Raw genomic sequence first — 19700 nt, 5'->3', positions numbered from 1 at the left:
CCTTTTAAACTCCCTAATTACCCTATTTTTGATTTTAGTCTGTTTAACCAGACAAATGGGAGATAAGATCATGTTAATGCTTTGTTTTTGTGGATTTTCTATTTTTCTTTTTATTTTTGTTAAAAGAGCCAGTAACTTACTCACAGGAGGAAATATCTCTCCCTCTCCCAACCATGCTTTTTCAGAGAAACCTGAAGAGATTCCTGCTGCTTTTCCCAGTTCCAACACTAATTGTTGCTCTAATTTTGCATGCCTGGAGGCAATGACCCACCCTCTAGAAGCTTTTAATCCCCTAGCACCTGGAGGCAAAGTGGGGGAAGAGGAATCCAGGCCTGAGTTCAAAATCAAGTCTGATTCAAATTGCGCTGGTCCCTCCCCTCCTCCCCAGACCCCACCCTCTACTCCTCCTATGGCCAAGCCCATAGCTTCCCCTGCCTGGGAAGTCCAGAGATCTGATGCGCATGCTCAACTTTTTCTACCTGCATTTGGAGCTTCAGGCTCAGCCCTTCCCCAGCCTGGCTGTGCTTTTGAGACAATCTTAGAAAACTCTTTAAATTCCAGATATGCTTGTTTTGTTCATAATTTTGCTAACCTGCTTTAGTCTTTAATTAGTAATCTTATAAAGCATTTGTATGGTGAAAAGACTGACAGACAATATAAAGGGGTTAAAGAAGAAAAACTTAAGCTGAATAAGAATGACAACCATCAACATAGTTCAAGACTCTGCTTCTTTTGCCATGGAAGGGTATATATTTTAGAGAAATGTAGAAGTAAGCAGCAAGGTATTGATATGAGTGTTGGGGATTTTAGATATCGGAATCAAAAGTGTTCTGAATTCACTCAGAGTATTAATGTCAGTTCAGAGGTTACATAGGATTTCTATGCTATTATATATACATTTTGAAATTAATGGTATGGGTTTATTTTCATAGAGATTTTCATGCTTTTGAGATTGTGTCTTATACTTAGTTTTTAAAACAAGGAGAATATTTGTAAAAGCTTTTTATAGTCATGTGATCAAGTTTATATTTTATAGTACTCTTATTAATATTAAATTCATATTCATTTAGATTTCCCTAGTTTGAATTTCATTGTCTTTTATTATTCCACGTGTATTTTCTTCTATTCATTCATCTATCTAATTTTGAAACATGGTTTTGATTTCATAATACAATGTTAATTCTAGGAGTATTGTGCTCCCATATTCTGAGTTGTTTGTTTTTGTTATTTTTTTTTCCTCAACTGATTATTTGATCAAACTCTTTAAAGCATTTCCCTGGCAAATTGGTTGCCATGGCAAGTGTAAATTGATTCTAGAAGTATTATTTTTGATAAGCATATTCCCCCCCCAAAAAAAAAAGAGGGGAACATTTGTAAAAGTTTTATTTTTTCAAAAAAAAAAAAGTTCTTTGAGATTCTGTTGTGCTTTAACTTGTATTTAAGTATGTTCTGATTTTTCACAAAAGTAATTGTATACTAAGTAAAAAAAGGGGTATTATTTGAAATTGTTGCATAATTATATATTGTGTTCTGAGTCAAGATGTATTCACATTTTTTGCAATCATTTATTATCCTCAATTTTTAAATCCATATGAGACTTGGATTATGGGAACTTATCATTTAAGACATTAATTGCCTTTATTCTGAGTTATCAGATGCCAGTTGGCCAAGATGCCATCCAATCACAAGAGGAATACATGCAAAAGCAGACACTGAACTGTCACATGAGGGGAGACATGCATGAAGTCAAGGTATGGCCGAGGGAACGGCTTTTGACAAATGTTGAGGTTGGATTCTCTTGGTTTAATATTTTATTCTCTTTTTCCCCACAATATTGTACAGATGGCTGGAAGTATTCATCCCACCCATCTCACTTCTACACCTGGCTTCTATGCTCCCTCCTATATGCCTGATGCCATGGACATCTCAATCCCATGCATCTGATTAAGTCTGACTCAGTTTCTTCCAATATGTTCGGTGGCATGGACATATATTCCATCCACCTATTTTAAGCCTGGCATACTGTATGGGCAGTACATATTGCTCAAGTGTGGGAATGCTCATATCCCATCATTTCTCTGTTCTTTTATGGTAACCCCCATAATTATCTCAGGTGTCATGATAAATACAGTGTTGAATTTGGCCTTGACACCTGTTACCAATTATATTAGATTTTTTAATTTCTCATAATGGCATGAGGATAATTAGGCAGATGATGCAAAAAGTGATGAAACAAAGATAAAAAATTATTTTTAATAATTAATATCGCAGCAATTGTCTTCTCAATTACCCTCCATAAGGGGGGGACTATAGTAATATTATAATTTTAAAGAATGGTTCAATTTTTGTTTTATTATATGTTTCATGTGTAACAACTAAGATTCTGAATTCCCTTAGACATGTTTTTGAGAACTTTCATTGTTTGATTTGATTATTGACAAAGCTATTTTAAAGTTGTGTTAAGCTCAATTTTGTAGGAAATTTTCCTGGCTGATTACCAGCATCCACACATCAACCCCTGAAAAGACTTCCATTCCATGACTACACCTAGAGGACATCTGAGAAAAGACTTTCAGAGACTTTAAATGAACAGTTTTGATTTGTTCTTTTTGTTGGTTTTTTTCTCTTTCTGTTATAATATACACCATCTGTAACATGTATTCTCTGCAGAGGCCCTCCCTTTGCAAGACTAATGTCAAAGCGTCGGTTCATGAGGACAAAAAAAATCGCCCCTCTGGACAAAACTTTCCTCTCTTCCTTTTCTGTATTGTTGTTCACATATTATTAGTTAGCAATAGTTATCATATTGTTTTTACTGTTCCGTCAAGGAAACATTTTGTTTCTTGAGGAACAACAGGGGGGACTGTAACGATTGGAATAACGCCACCTGCTGGATACTTACTGTAGAGGAGTTCTGCCCATGAAGGGAAGGTCTTTGAGGGCAAGACCAGGAGTCAGGAAGTGACGCGGGCTAGTGGGAGGAGGAAGGAAGAGACTGGCGCTCAGTCTCGCTCTTTTTTCCTCTGGACTCTGGTGGAGAAGGGAGCTAGAAATGTGCTCTCCCTTTAATAGATAGAAATCTAGGCCTTTTTCTCTCTCTTTACCAAATTCTTATTCTCCTTAATAAATGCTTAAAAGTCTAACTCTTGCTAAAGCTTATAATTTATTGGCGACCACTCATTAGATATTTTAGACAGTTTAGCTAGAATTTTAGCCCTTAACAAGGTGAAGGTGATGAACATGAGGGGGAGATGAGAATGAGAGAGCAATCTGCTGGAAAAGATGGTAGGGGATAAGATCAAGGGCACATTTAGATGGGTTGATCTGGATAAGACAGAGGACCACCACACAATCTGAGCCTGAAAGTAGGAGAGAGTAGAGAATGACATCAAGGCATCTTGAGATGGAGAAGCAGAGAAGAACAGTTTCAGCATTGATGACATCATTGAAATAATCATCTACTTCCAAAACTGTGACATGGATGGTATGGCTGAGAAAGGAGAGAATGCATAATTCATAAAAGAAAGCATATTCTGGGTAGAAGAAAAAATAAAATGATTACATTATACCAAAACACTGTCAGTTGAGGAATAATATAGCTTAGCAGTAACAGCAGAGTTACTATTATGTTGTGTTGATGCTGTGCTCCATAGGACTGGGAGAGGAAGGCACTAGAAAAGCAGACTGTGATTTAAAAGTCCCTAGATGAACCAGAGATCATCTAGTTCAATTCCTTCATTTACAAATGAGGAAACTGAGGCCCAGAGGTTTGCATAGGCTATAAATGTTATTACTCTACCATACTTTTGGGGTGTATATATTTCTTCTATACATACTTATACATATATGTGTTGCCTCCCCTAACAGAACATAAGCTCTTTGAGAGACAGGATTGTTTCCTTCTTTGTTTGTGTATTCCTTACTGACATAATAGGTGGTTAACCAATGTTTGTTAAATGACATAAATTCTACTTCACTTTCCCCACTAAGGAGGCTGGGGAAATGAAAAAGACCATGGTAGGAAAAAAAATTTACAAGGTAATAACAGTAAAAACCAGTTGTATTTCTTTTCGATTTTGATGCCTAAATTCTATGTGACTATATCAAAAACCATCTTCCATAACCAATACCTCTTCCTTAAGCAGAGATCTGGGTAGGAAAGGTATTTCATTTGGAGGCAGAGGGATAGTTTGTTTCCCAGTTCTGCCATTTACTTATGTAGACAAGTCACTTAACCTCTGTTGGTCTATTTCCTTATCTATTAAATAAAGATTGAGCAAATGACCTTTAAGATCTCTTCCAGCCCTAACTTTGTGGTTCTATAATCTACTCCAAGTTTCTACCCATGCTAGTATTTAGCCATCTTGTTAAAACAGCTATCACTGCTCCTATTAACCTTGCTTTTAACATCTACACCCACTAGGATACAGAGAAGCTGAGAAGGAATGGGGTCTTTGTGTATAGCAACTCTTTAGTTTAAAAAGTTTCCAGATGGGGGCAGCTAGATGGCGCAGTGGATAGAGCACCAGCCCTGGATTCAGGAATACCTGAGTTCAAATCTGGCCTCAGACACTTAACACTTACTAGCTGTGTGACCCTAGGCAAGTCACTTAACCCCAATTGCCTCACTAAAATTAAAAAAAAAAAAGTTTCCAGATGTAGAGAGAAAATAAAAGTGAACTGTGCTTCTCAAACTTATGCTTGGCTTCCCACTCTTATGACACAAGAGCAGACTGCACTGGATACCAGAATACTTTACATTAATGTACATATTAATATTGTAACACAGGTTACCTGGACTCGAAGGTCAGACATTTGTTTCAACAGATCCTCAAAGAGTTCTCGATCTTCTTTGGGTAGTTCAGAAGACAAGACAACACCCACACAGGATCCTGACATTTGTAATGTTGTGTTTGGGAACATGTAGACTCCACTACTGCAGCTCAGAACAGGAGACTGATTAGGCATCAGAGGATACAGCCAATCACAAACCTAAAGTGATTGTGAAACATTAGTTCTATTAGTAGGTCTAATATTTACTTTGATTTTCTAATCTGTAACAAAAATAACAATAAATAACAGAAAAGTAACATTTCAAAGATAAGTTTTTGATATAACACTGTAGAAAGCTTAAGACCTATCAAATTCAACATTAAAGACAAAATTTTAGTTTGCTAGAATGATCAGTAAAGTGAATGGCTAAGTTTTTTAAAAAGTTAAAAAAATGTACTCAGCCAATATTGGGTAAAATTAAATTTTACTAACAAGGAAACTAGCTTAAAAATGAACAATGTTCCTAGTAAGCTAAGCTTTTTATTATTCAAACCAGTCATCTCTTTAGGTGAAGTATAAACCTGGAAGCCAGACAGTTTATCAACAAACTACTGGTACTGAGGCACAAGAATTTTATGTGGCCTAGTCTAATGGATCAAATTTGGAGCTAGAGCAGAATAACTTTGTCACTGGTTATAAAATCACAGCTCAAATTAAAAGTGTGAATTCAATATTGAATAGTACAGTTTTATTGCTGTGAAATATACAAAGATTAGTAAACATCATTTCTAAAATCCCTTCTCTTCTTAAAAATTAGATTACCACTATCAAATTATTCTGCAAACTATCCCATTTTCTTTTATATTATTATGGATATATTTACAATTAAAAGAAAGACAAAAAATCTTTTGGGACAAACTTTTCAGAAGGAAAAATTCCAAATATTTAATAACATAGAAACTATCTGCTTTTCATAAAGCTTATATGAAAAGCACCAGGAAACCTTTAGTAGGATCCTATTGTTCACTAATACCACAAACAATATTCACTTTATAAGTAAAGATCTTCAAGAAGAAGGAAAACTATCACTTTGTAATCAAATTCAACAGAAGGTTAGTAGTTTTTGAGGCACAAGAAAACAATTCTAAAATAAGCTCTAACAACTCAACTTCTGAACATTAATTGTAGAAAACAAATCACACCCCTGTAATTGTATTTTCGGGTTCAATTTTACTTTAAGAATATTAAAGAAGGGGCAGCTAGGTGGTACAGTGGATCGAACACCGGCCCTGGAGTCAGGAGTACCTGGGTTCAGATCCGGCCTCAGACACTTAACACATACTAGCCGTGTGACCCTGGGCAAGTCACTTAACCCCAATTGCCTCACTTAAAAAAAAAAAAAGAATATTAAAGAAACTATTAAGAAAGAACTCATGATATAGTTAGGCAAATGAATAGAGATACATCCTGTGGAAGGAACTTAAATTTTTACTAGAAGAACTAATTTTTAGCATATAAGTTCATGTAATTAGGTGTAATAATCATTAAATGTCCTTGCTTCACTATTACTATGTGTAAACATCTTGTTTTCCTTCACAGCAGATACCTGAAAATTGGTTCTCCCACTATTTTACAATACAGAGGGAGAAAAAACCAAAAACCTTACCACTCTAAACCAATTACCAAAAAGTGTGTCAGACATCCATATCTTTCTTCTATCCTAGAGTTCATAAACATTTATTTCAGATGAAACATTTACTAAGTATAAAGTACTGGGGCTACAAAATAAAAAACAAACCCCAATGACCAAAAAAAAATCTTTGCCTTAGTCCTTCTTAAGACCTCAGTGAGGTTTTAAGTATCTTTCAGTTTTACCTATTCTTTTCTTTAGTGCATTTCTAGTTGTTTATTTCTTTTAATTACATTCTAATGACAGCTCCAGTATGTGCGCACATACACAGTTTATGACTATCAATCCTTCAACTCAATGTTGATGTTAAAGTTGTACTCAATCTCATTGAGTTTCTTCATAGAAGGGGCTGGAAAGATTTCTTAAGTAATGGGTTTTCTAGAAAAAACAGAACCATACACTGATTTCAACTTTGTAAAGAAAAAAAAAATCACATAGCAGCCAAAATCATGATAAATAGAACAGTGTCAGTGTTGTCTAGCTGAAATTAATAACATGGTCTTCCTTTTATCACAGAGTTAAATTGAATGGACACTATAAAGTGAATCACCTTTTTTTGTGGTGATTCAGCAGAGTGTATGTTATTCAGCACATAGGCACTTAAATGTTTACTGAGTGACTGATTGGTAGTTTTGTTTCTTCTAGAATGAAGGGCTACCTTAAAAAAAAAAAACACCTCCCAAACAAACTAAATGTATCTCTTACTTATCCTAACCCCCTAAGTTTCATTTGGTAGATCTCAAAGGAAGTAGGACTTCTATGTGACGGTTAGTCTAGACACAGCATAAAACATAAGCAACAAAACAAAGGATAATATTGGGTCAAGTGGGTTTTCACTTTTAAAGTTTTTCTACTTGTTACCTGAAGAAATCCAGGGGGTCGATTTTGAGCCGCTTCACTGGTAGTGTCCAAGAATTTCACAATTCGAAGATAGCCAGGATATGATGGTGCACTAACTTCCCCTTCAGGCGTTACAAAGAAAATCTGTACTCCACTGGGTATTAAAATTAACTCTTCTACATCTACTCCTAGAGCATCAAGAGGAGGTGGTTGAGTGGAAATCCCATAATAGTCTTCACCAACAGATGAAAATTCCCCAGATTCTGTTCCATAGGACAGAGTATAGTGCCCGTCTGCAGCACAGGGTGTATAAGCAGGCGGTGCCTCCAAAGATTCAGGACTAACCAAAGAAAGCTGCTCCATGCTTGTGGAGGGAGAGCTCCCATTAACTTCAGTTTGTACAGATGGCGGAATCAAAGATGGAGGCAAAGAAGGCTTTTCTGGCTTTCCATTAGGGGGTAACACAGGATATAACTGGGGCCTTTCTTGAAGATCACTTGGAACAAAAGAGGGAGGATTTTGCTCCAGGATTCCCAACCTAGTATTGACATTCTGCAATGTTTCTTGCATCTTCTGTTGCATCTGTCTTGCAGATTCCCACCCAGAACCTGTGCATTCAGGCCCAGATGATGAAATGCTGACTCCTTGGAGTAGATATTCTCTTCCTTTACTGTAGTAATTCTTTGCTTCTGCCTTTTGCCCCAATTCATCTGCATTCAGTGCTTTATTAACAAATACAAAGGCCTGCTTGTATGCTTCTTTTATGATCTTAATATTTGCAGGTTCTTCAATGTATGGTTCTTGCTCTTGTGCCATTACTGCAAAACAAGAAATGTTATTATGATTTAATATGCCTGAAAATGGCAGATATAACACATACCTGTCTTTATTTTATTTTAATTTTAAAAAAATTTCTAGTGAGGCCATTGGGGTTAATTAAGTGACTTGCCCAGGGTCACACAGCTAGTAAGTGTTAAGTGTCTGAGGCCAGATTTGATCTCAGGTACTCCTGACTCCAGGGCCAGTGCTCTATCCACTGTGCCACCTAGCTGTCCCCATACCTGTCTTTATTAATTGATAACTAGACTACATTGGCTGGCTAAACTTTGATTACTAGTTTTTAAATCCTGTGGTTCCTTATGGGAAAAATAAAGTAAATAGCTGCTGACCTGTACTTTTAGAAAGATTTCAATTTAGTAAAGTCTACAAACCTATAAATTAAGTCAGTCAGTCACTAAACATTTGTCAAGTGAGTGCTGTGGACCAAGCACAGTGCTAAGCACTAGGGATACAAAGAAAGGTAAAAGACAAGTAAGTCCCTGCACTCACCAAGTTCAGTCTAATGGGGGAGAAAATATGCAAACAACTATTCACAAACAAGCTATGTAAAAGATACTTGGAAATAATCTATATAGTTATAAGATGAAGCTTGTTGGTCTTGAGACCATCATGACAGTCTCTTCTTAAAGGAGGCTGTAATTTAGAGAGTCTATTGTTATAAGATAAGGCCTCATGATCTCGAGGTCATCATAATGATCTCTTAAGGGAGGTTATAACTTACAGAATACACTCACAGAAAAATACTAACAATATATTTTGAAGGTTAGTACAGCTGTGTACCCCAAATAATATTTTATCTACTAGCTTCTTTTTCTCTGATATGCAAAATACCCCAAATGATATTTTGTTTACCACCAAATTTTTTTTTCCCTACTAACCTCCCAAATATTTTGCTCTGACCCCTGAGCAATAAACAAATGACCCAGCTCCAAGGGGGCCATCAAAGTCAGAATATAAGAACCCAAAAAATCAACAATCTATAAAATTCTCTATATGCATGTGGAATTTTTTCCTTTAAAACAAAATCCTGATCATATATATATATATTCCAAAGACCACATACATAGGAAGATATGGAAAGGAATGATCATTTCCTACCTTCATGGAGGATAAAAGAAAAGGAATCATGGGGCAAGGAGAGACCTGGTTATGAACCACCTCTGACCATTTTAAGCCCTGTAACAATGGGCAAGTTGGTTAATGTCTCTACCTGAATTTCCCCACCTATAGAGTAGCGCTATAGTACCTATCTCATAGGGCTGGGAGGAATCAAATGAGTTAATCTATGTGAAAAGAATGTTTTGTAAATCTTAACTTTAAAGTGCTACTAAGGACTATAAAGTCAGCTATTATTATTATTATTATTTGTTTGTTTGTTATGGGGCAATAAGGGTTAAGTGACTTGCCCAGGGTCACACAGCTAGTGTCAAGTGTCTAAGGCTGAATTTGAATTCAGATCCTCCTGAATCCAGGGCTGATGCGCCACCTAGCTGCCCCTTCAGCTATTATTATTCTCCAGGGATGCTAGTAGCCCATTTGGGACCCTTGTTTCGAAGTTCTTGCAGTATGGAAGACCCTACCATCCCTAGCCTTCAGCTTTATATCTCCAGTATTCTGACTTTCAGCTCAAAAGTCAACTGTCTTTGGACTCAAAGTTCACATCATTTCCCTATCTGGTGATATTACTGAAGGGGAGTTGAAAGGAGGGAAGAGAATAAGAGAAAGGCTAATGTTTAGCCCTGTCCTGTGTGTTTGAGAATGAGAATGAATTATAATGTCACCTCATATTTCATGCCTCCTTCAGACAATCCTATGAAGATCCAACAGGTTTGGGATGTATATTGTCTCCCTTCAGGGGAAGAAGTTAGTGGTAATTAGAGAAATCCTGGCCTATTTTTTCCAGAGAAAACCATTTTTCCAATCTAATTACATTACTTTCAGTTACCATTCTTATCCCTTCCTGAGATCCTCACTCTGGTTTAGTGGTCCTTGTTACATTCTATTAAGCAAATGGAATGAAATGTGATATCAACTAGTTCACTTGCTACAAAAGCCAGATGGCTAGCAAGGAATCAAACAGCAATGCCCCTCAGATTGTTTACTTCTCTAAGCCATCCATTGCCATGGAAGTCCTCTCTCCTCAGAGCCCTAACTAGAAAAGCAGCATGACAGCTTAAGAAACACCACACAGAAAAGTTATTAAACCTGCATTTCAATTCTGACTCAACTGTATAACGGAGGTATTGATTGTTAAGTTCAAATGAATACATGCATACTAATTCTGTAAGTTACCTGCTTGAACTACTCAGAGACCTCAGGGATGTGGTTCTTCCCGCTGTAAGATACAAGATACTGATGAGGTATACTGCCTCCCACACTAAATGGTAAATATTAAAAAAAAATTTTGACTTGTACAGTCCAGTATTCGTTTTCTTCCTGCTGAATCTTTCTCTTAGCCTACTACAAATTCTAAAGCTTCTATACTTTACCCCTCATACTAGGAGCAACAATTACATTAAGAACAGATTTTTGTAAGTAGAAATCTGGCCATATCACTTCTATGAAAAAATGTGTTCCAATTTGATTTTTAAAAAGTAATTTTAGAAATGCAACCTACTCAGAAGTTGGAGGTTTCCTGTAAAGTTCTGGAAGATTTTCTAAATCAGTGGTCAACCAAGTTTTTTTTTTTCTTTTAAGAGCAAATTTCTATTTTCCTAAAGCTTTGGGAGTACCAAGTGTTAAGGGCCTGGTGTGCCTCCGAAGTTTTCTGGGGGAACTCGGGGAACCTTCTCCTTGAGAAGCTAAACCAAAGGACAGACACACCTAAAGAGATAAGTGGCACCTGATCTGGACTGAGTTAACTGCAGGACTACCACCATTCATTCCAGTCTCCCCCTCCACCCAAGGAGATAATCCCATTAGGCGAGGCAGCTGCCAGAGTGTGCCTAGGGGACAGATAATTCAAGAAGTCAGGACCACCTCCCCTCATTCCAGCTTCCCTCACCCCCAAAGGGAACTTTCCGTAGTCAGATGTTCACCCCATTGATCCCTCCACCATTGGCTCTCTATAAAAGTATTTGCTTTTCTCCTGCTAGAGGAGATTGGTATCTCAGAGAATGGCTTTGTGCCATGCCATCTCCCCATCAGAAAAGTTCAAGGACTTTTCTCTTGATTTCCTTTCTCTAACACCTAAATAAAAGATTATTTTATCTTAATTGGATTTGTGTGTGAGAGGGTGTAATTCTTTAAAGGACCTCCACCAACCATTTTCCCCTGTGACATAATCAAGGGGCATGGTTCCCCATATACAAATGCTTAGTACAATTATAGATATGATGAAGTAATGTGTTTTTTTTTTTAATTTACAAAACCCAAAATAATATAAAATTTCTTTAAAAAATAGGATACTGTTGGTACTCTATGCTTGGGTTTTAATAAATTGAGAACTGAAAATAGTATAGATTATCAAAACTGTCCATGGTAGGAAGTAGGTTCAGATCTCTGATTTCACCAGTGTGAAGGGAACTTCCAACTGAACCAATCTATAACTATATTGTTAGTGATTTGCCTGGGAACACTCAGCTGTTAAGTGATGGTCATAGTGTGAGGATATGAATATCATAGGTAGAACTTAAATTCACTACATCTTCCTGGTTCCAAAGCCTGATCACTATCATGTCATGCTGTCTCTTCTTAATATAGTATAGAATATCAAAATGTCTATAGGTAGTAAAATGCATAGATAGTAAAATTTTGTTTAGTTGCTTTTCAATAGTTTCTGACTCTTTGTGATCCATTTGGGGTTTTCTTGGCAAAAAATACTAGAATGCTTTGTGATTTCCTTCTCCAGTTTATTTTGCAGATGAGGCAAATAGGGTTAAGTGACTTGCCCAGGTTCACACAGCTAGTGAAGTAGCTGAGGCTAAATTAGAATTCATGATGAGTCTGACTTCACTCTATCCACTGCGCCACCTAGCTGCCCCTGGATAGTAAAACATGTTATTTAAAATGTTATATGACGGGGCAGCTAGGTGGTGCAGTGGATAGCGCACTGGCCCTGGATTCAGGAGGACCTGAGTCCAAATCTGGCCTCAGACCTTTGACACTTATTAGGTGTGTGACCCTGGGCAAGTCAACCCCAATTGCCTCACCCCCCCCAAAAAAAAACCAAACAAACAAAAAATAAAATGTTATATGACAAAAGAAACAAACTAAACCAAAATATGAGACTACATATTTCAAGGAAGGGAACTTGGAAGTCATCTAAGTCCAACCTTTTTGTTTTCCACAAGGAAACCGAGGTCCATAGGTATTAAGCAACTTGCTCAAGTTCACACAGGTGGTATATACACAAAGGCAACTATTTAATAGAACTAAGAACCAAAGCTCTTGAGTTCTCTGACTCTGGATGGAAGTATTCTTAATACCTAGCATTTAGATAGCATCTACTATGTGTCTAGCACTGTGCTAAATGCTTTAAAAATATCATCTCATTTGATGCACATCAACCCTTAGAAGTAGGTGCTATTATTATTCCCATTTCACAGATAAGAGAACTGAGGCAAGACAGGTTAAGTGACTTGCTCAGAATTGCACAGCTACTAAGTGTCTAAGGCTGCATTTGGACCTGGGTCTTCCTGACTCCAAGCATAATGCTCCATCCACTGCACCACCTAGCAGCCAGTTTCCATTAAACTTAGGGATTCTCAAACTTGTCTGGTGAAACCCATGCACCCCTTCTCAGAATGTTTTGTTGGTTAAGTTCAAAACTGAAGGAAATGTTTAATTTCAGTTAGATGTTAATGATAATAATAATGTAATTTTCCATGTAAGTACAGAGACATCCTGAAACCTATCATTTAGACTCTGGAGGTCCATGATCCCAGGTTAAGAACCCTTTGAACTAACCCAAGCTGCTCTTTAATGATTTTGGTTAAAATGTATTTGCCATCCATTGGAACACTTAATAATTTTTAATGTGCTGGTAATACTGAATGACATCTGCTAACAATTTTTTCCTACACTTACTTTGCCAAATATTCTATATTAGGGAAAACTAAAGAAAGAAGCTTTTTAAAAAATGAAATTTTTTTAAAAAGCTTAATTATACATCACCTGTTAAGAGGTTCAATTTCAATTTGGAATTATGCAAGAAAAGTTACTAAATTATTTACATCCTTTGACCCAGGGATTCTACTACTGGGACTATTTACCTCAAGAAGATTACTGACAAAAAGAAAAGACCCACAGACACAAAAACATTCCAGAACAGCAATGTTTGTAATAATAAAAAACTGGAAACAAAATATGTGTTCAACAATGACTAATGGTTTTTATGAGATAATGCAGAGAAAAGAACAATGACTAAGTTTGAAAAGGTGACAGTGAGAGGCACCAAAGCTCTAGTCAAATACAATGCTCAATGTTAGAACCATAGTATGGTTCAATTTGAAGGAGCCATCTCTCCTGTATTGTGGTTTTTTTTTTTTTAATCACTCCTGTTTTCATCAAATTTTCTGGATATGTAAAATATTTGGAAAATGTTAAAATATTATTTAAATGTATTCATTGGGGGCAGCTAGGTGGCGCAATGGATAAAAGCACCGGCCCTGGATCCAGGAGGACCTGAGTTCAAATGTGGCCTCAGCCACTTGACACTGTGTGACCCTTGTAACGATTGGAATGACGATACCTGCTGGAGACTTACTGTAGAAGAGTTCCACCCATGAAGCGAAGGTCTTTGAGGGCAAGACCAGGAGTCTTTTCTTTGGCGTCAGGAAGTGACACGGGCTAGTGGGAGGAGGAAGGAAGAGACTGGCGCTCGCTCTGGGGCTCTTTCCTCTGGACTCTGGTGGAGAGCGGAGCTAGAAATGTGCTCTCCCTTTAATAGATAGGAATCTAGGCCTTTCTCTCTCTTTACCAAATTCTTATTCTCCTTAATAAATGCTTAAAAGTCTAACTCTTCCTAAAGCTTGTAATTGATTGGCGACCACTCATTAGATATTTTAGACAGACTAGAATTTTAGCCCTTAACAGATGGCTGACCACGAAGAGGAAAGCTAAACCTCAGTCTTCTGATCTTCTGGTTGGGTAAGACATTTCCCCTACCCTCTCCCTTTAACTGCTAAGTACTGGCGTACTGGCGTACTGGCTATGTTTTCCCTTTAAATTTTTTCAAATGGACCTTTTAAACTCCCTAATTACCCTATTTTTGATTTTAGTCTGTTTAACCAGACAAATGGGAGATAAGATTATGTTAATGTTTTGTTTTTATGGATTTTCTATTTTTCTTTTTATTTTTGTTAAAAGAGCCAGTAACTTACTCACAGGAGGAAATATCTCTCCCTCTCCCAACCATGCTTTTTCAGAGAAACCTGAAGAGATTCCTGCTGCTTTTCCCAGTTCCAACACTAATTGTTGCTCTAATTTTGCATGCCTGGAGGCAATGACCCACCCTCTAGAAGCTTTTAATCCCCTAGCACCTGGAGGCAAAGTGGGGGAAGAGGAATCCAGGCCTGAGTTCAAAATCAAGTCTGATTCAAATTGTGCTGGTCCCTCCCCTCCTCTCCTCTCCAGACCCCACCCTCTACTCCTCCCATGGCCAAGCCCATTGCTTCCCCGGCCTGGGAAGTCTAGAGATCTAATGCTCATGCGCAACTTTCTCTAACTACATTTGCAGCTTCAGGCTCAGCCCTTCCCCAACCTGGCTGTGCTTCTGAGACAACCTTAGAAAACGCTTTAAATTCCAGATATGCTCGATTTGTTCATAATTTTGCTAACCTGCTTTTGTCTTTAATTAGTAATCTTATAAAGCATTTGTATGGTGAAAAGACTGACAGACAATATAGAGGGGTTAAAGAAGAAAAACTTAAGCTGAATAAGAATGACAACCATCAACATATTTCAAGACTCTGCTTCTTTTGCCATGGAAGGGTATATATTGTACAGAAATGTAGAAGTAAGGGGCAAGGTATTGATATGAGTATTGGGGATTTTAGATATCGGGATCAAAAGTGTTCTGAATTTACTCAGAGTATTAATAGTATCAGTTCAGAGGTTACATAGGATTTCTATGCTATTATATATACATTTTGAAATTAATGGTATGGGTTTATTTTCATAGAGATTTTCATGCATTTGAGATTGTGTTTTATACTTAGTTTCTAGAACAAGGAGAATATTTGTTAAAGCTTTTTATAGTCATGTGATCAAGTTTCTATTTTATAATACTCTTATTAATATTAAGTTCACATTCATTTAGATTTCCCTAGTTTGAATTTCATTGTCTTTTATTGTTCCATGTGTATTTTTTTTTCTATTTATTCATCTCTCTAATTTTGAAACATTACAAGATGGTTTTGATTTCATAATACAATGTTAATTCTAGGAGTATTGTGCTCCCATATTCTGAGTTGTTTGTTTTTGTTATTTTTTCTCAACTGATTATTTGATCAAACTCTTTAAAGCATTTCCCTGGCAAATTGGTTGCCATGGCAAGTGTAAATTGATTCTAGAAGTATTATTTTTGATAAGCATATTCCAAAAAAAAAAAAAGGGAACATTTGTAAGTTTTCTTTTTTCAAAAAGTTTTCTTTGAGATTCTGTTGTGCTTTAACTTGTATTTAAATATGTTCTGATTTTTCACAAAATAGTATACTAAGTAAAAAAAGGGGTATTATTTGAAATTGTTGCATAATTATATATTGTGTTCTGAGTCAAGATGTATTCACATTTTTTGCAATCATTTATTATCCTCAATTTTTAAATCCATATGAGACTTGGATTATGGGAACTTATCATTTAAGACATTAATTGCCTTTATTCTGAGTTATCAGATGCCAGTTGGCCAAGATGCCATCCAATCACAAGAGGAATACATGCAAAAGCAGACACTGAACTGTCACATGAGGGGAGACATGCATGAAGTCAAGGTATGGCCGAGGGAACGGCTTTTGACAAATGTTGAGGTTGGATTCTCTTGGTTTAATATTTTATTCTCTTTTTCCCCACAATATTGTACAGATGGCTGGAAGTATTCATCCCACCCATCTCATTTCTACACCTGGCTTCTATGCTCCCTCCTATATGCCTGATGCCATGGACCATCTCAATCCCATGCATCTGATTAAGTCTGACTCAGTTTCCTCCAATATGTTCGGTGGCATGGACATATATTCCATCCACCTATTTTAAGCCTGGCATACTGCATGGGCAGTATATATTGCTCAAGTGTGGGAATGCTCATATCCCATCATTTCTCTGTTCTTTTATGGTAACCCCCATAATTATCTCAGGTGTCATGATAAATAACAGTGTTGAATTTGGCCTTGACACCTGTTACCAATTATATTAGATTTTTTAAATTTCTCATAATGGCATGAGGATGATTAGGCAGATGATGCAAAAAGTGATGAAAAAAAGATAAAAATTATTTTTAACAATTAATATCGCAGCAATTGTCTTCTCAATTGCCTTCCATAAGGGGGAACTATATTTAATTTTAAAGAATGTTTCAATTTTTGATTTATTATATGTTTCATGTGTAACAACTAAGATTCTGAATTCCTTTAGACATGTTTTTGAGAACTTTCATTGTTTGATTTGATTATTGACAAAGCTATTTTAAAGTTGTATTAAGCTCAATTTTGTAGGAAATTTTCCTGGCTGATTACCAGCATCCACACATCAACCCCTGAAAAGACTTCCATTCCACGACTACACCTAGAGGACATCTAAGAAAAGACTTTCAGAGACTTTAAATGAACAGTTTTGTTTTGTTGTTGTTGTTTTCTCTTTTCTCTTTCTGTTATAATATACACCATCTGTAACATGTATTCTCTGCAGAGGCCCTCCCTTTGCAAGACCAATGTCAAAGCGTCGGTTCATGAGGACAAAAAAAAAAACGCCCCTCTGGACAAAACTTTCCTCTCTTCCTTTTCTATATTGTTATTAACATATTATTATTTAGCATAGGTTATTATATTCTGTTATTTTTTGACTGTTTCATCAAGGAAACGTACCGTTTCTTGAGGAAACAAAGTGGGGAACTGTAACGATTGGAATGACGACACCTGCTGGAGACTTACTGTAGAAGAGTTCCACCCATGAAGCGAAGGTCTTTGAGGGCAAGACCAGGAGTCTTTTCTTTGGCATCAGGAAGTGACGCAGGCTAGTGGGAGGAGGAAGGAAGAGACTGGCGCTCGCTCTGGGGCTCTTTCCTCTGGACTCTGGTGGAGAGCGGGGCTAGAAATGTGCTCTCCCTTTAATAGATAGGAATCTAGGCCTCTCTCTCTTTACCAAATTCTTATTCTTAATAAATGCTTAAAAGTCTAACTCTTGCTAAAGCTTATAATTTATTGGCAACCACTCATTAGATATTTTAGACAGACTAGCTAGAATTTTAGCCCTTAACACCCTGGGCAAGTCATTTAACCCTCATTGCCCCCCCCCCAATAAACAAACAAAAAAAGAAACATAAATGTATTCATTAAGAGTTTTTTGGAATATAATAACTGGAAACAAAATGTATAAATAAAAATTAAATTTATACCTCACTATTAAGTTTTACAAAGTGCTTTTTTTTCCATCTTGGCATCAGCCCTGTAATGTACTATTAGCCCTATCAGCCCCATTTTATAGATAGATTTAAAGAAGATGATTTGCTCAAGATCAATCCGCTAATAAGTAGTAGGATTAGGTCTCAAAACTAGGTTCCTTAATTCATGTTAGCTATAGTTTTGAAGCTTCTACTTCAGGCAAAAAGCCCAGCCTCAAACATATTCATCAAGTTACAAGTGAAGAAACGGAATACATAAAAAGCCTCACATACCTTATTTAAACATTAAAATCAAAGAGGGGCTATTAGTCATGCATTGACTATAGACACCATTCTAACTGATTCAGAAAGACCTAGAAATTATCACAAACGTGTTAACATAAACAGGAGGAAAGTATTAATTACTGACATTTTCACTAGTTGTGCTGATGGTAATCTACCCTTCATTTTGCTGGCGCCTGGTCCGGCAATTTTCCCCTACCAGATTGCATGCTCCCTGAAGGCAGGGACTGTCTTTTGCTCTTTCTGAATTTCTAGAGGTGGACGTCGTAGGCGCTTAATTAAAGTTTACTGAATTTAATCACTAAGATGAAAGGGGGGGTAAATTTGGGGAGGTGGAAAAATCTTGTTTGTGGGACTCCAGCACCCTAACAAAAATCAGACTCGACTAGAACAACAAAGGAGCCTATTGGACAAAGATGAGTTTGGGTTGTTTTTTGTTTTAATCGGGCTGGAGGGGAGGGAAATGGGTGGGTGGGGGGGAGGAAATCAGTTGGATCTCTATTGTAGACAGACAAGTTTGCTGACTACACCGGAATGGATCCGATTCCTATATTGTATTCCACCCAAAGAGATGCCTTTGGACAGCTAGCTCAACTGCACATTCCTGGTTCCCCGGGCTCTGGCCCAGAGCAGGCAGACGTAAGATGACTCAGCAGTTCGGCACGCCCCCTCGTCTGTTCCCATCTCCCCCTACCCCCCCCCCCCCAAATACAGACACACTCTCACACCCTCCTCCCGCGTCTCTTTCGAGCTGACGCAGCACGTGCCCGCACGGCGGCTCTACTGGGGGAAAGCTGACAGTCCCCTCCTATCCTAGAGCAGCACTAGAAACTCGCCCCGGCTTTTACCTGTCAAACTTATGGCTCGTCAGCCCCAGCTCTCAGAGAGGAGGAGACGCCAGCCGGATGCTGGCGAGCACTGGCTGTCCAGGGACACTTGTTTCGAGCAGCCACAACCCCGCTCTCTTGGAGTAGGGTGGGGGGCGGAGGGAGTTCCAAAGTCCTCCGTGCTCCTCTCCCCCACCCCTCGGGCAGGCCAGGCCAGGCTCGTGACGTCCGCTTAACCAGCGTCCTAGGGAGGGAGGAAAGAGAGGCTCGATCCGGCTCTGGGACACACCCAGACGTCTCGCGGCCCGACGCCGTTCGCCCAGCCGGCCCAATTCCAACGGCCGGGCTCAGACCCTCTCCCTCACCCAGGGCCGGCGGGTTGGCGGCCAGCTCCCCGAAACCTGAGCTTTCCTCTCGGGTTTCACCTCCCCAGCGGGACTTCCCACACACCCATCGCCCGATTACCCCCGCCTCCCCTTATAGCCTTCCCCCTCTCCAAGCCTCACCCCCGGCTATTCGGGAAGACCGAGAGGAGCGCGCGACTGGAGCGTCAGCACTAGAACTAAAGCCAAAGCCTCAGCGGTGACTTCGGCTTTATTTACTACCGACTCAGCTTAGGCCGCCTACAACCACGCCCCCTCCTTTCCCAGGCCCGTTTCCCCTCCTCCCACTTTCCCCAACCCAGACCCATCCCGCCCCTGCGCAGGCGCCCTGCAGCTAGGGGGCAGGCCCATCCTGGACCGCTTAGTCCCAGCTGCAGAGCTGCTAACCTTGAACTTGGAGTGTTAGACTAGAACTGTGAGCGATTGCCTCGGGCCACTAGAGACTATACCTGACCAACCGTACCGTGCTAGGCAGTTGTCCGGCTTCTGCTTCTCCGTTAGGGGGTGGT

The 19700-nt window shown here is 38.4% G+C and overlaps 1 protein-coding gene across 5 annotated transcripts in view; it reads right to left on the bottom strand.

Annotated features, from left to right (window-relative positions):
• Positions 1-19457, bottom strand: part of SPART (spartin) — a 50992-nt gene extending 31535 nt beyond the window's left edge. For 3 of the 5 annotated variants that reach the window (XM_043996197.1, XM_043996200.1, XM_043996201.1), the window contains exons 1-4: positions 19315-19457; positions 18830-19052; positions 7325-8121; positions 4795-4992 (exon numbers count right to left, since the gene is read on the bottom strand). In XM_043996197.1, coding sequence (XP_043852132.1) covers positions 4795-4992; positions 7325-8119 — 993 coding nt within the window. In that variant the 5' untranslated portion in view covers positions 8120-8121; positions 18830-19052; positions 19315-19457. Of the gene's footprint in view, positions 1-4794; positions 4993-7324; positions 8122-10435; positions 10479-18829; positions 19053-19314 lie in introns of all 5 variants that reach the window. The other 2 variants (XM_043996198.1, XM_043996199.1) reach the window with 2 other exon arrangements.
• Between the last annotated feature and the right edge of the window lie 243 nt (positions 19458-19700).

Source organism: Dromiciops gliroides, chromosome 3 (genome assembly GCF_019393635.1).
Source record: "Dromiciops gliroides isolate mDroGli1 chromosome 3, mDroGli1.pri, whole genome shotgun sequence".
NCBI classification, from domain to species: domain Eukaryota; kingdom Metazoa; phylum Chordata; class Mammalia; order Microbiotheria; family Microbiotheriidae; genus Dromiciops; species Dromiciops gliroides.
Note: the sequence above shows the minus strand (reverse complement) of the source record. Positions and strands in the feature narration are given on the sequence as shown.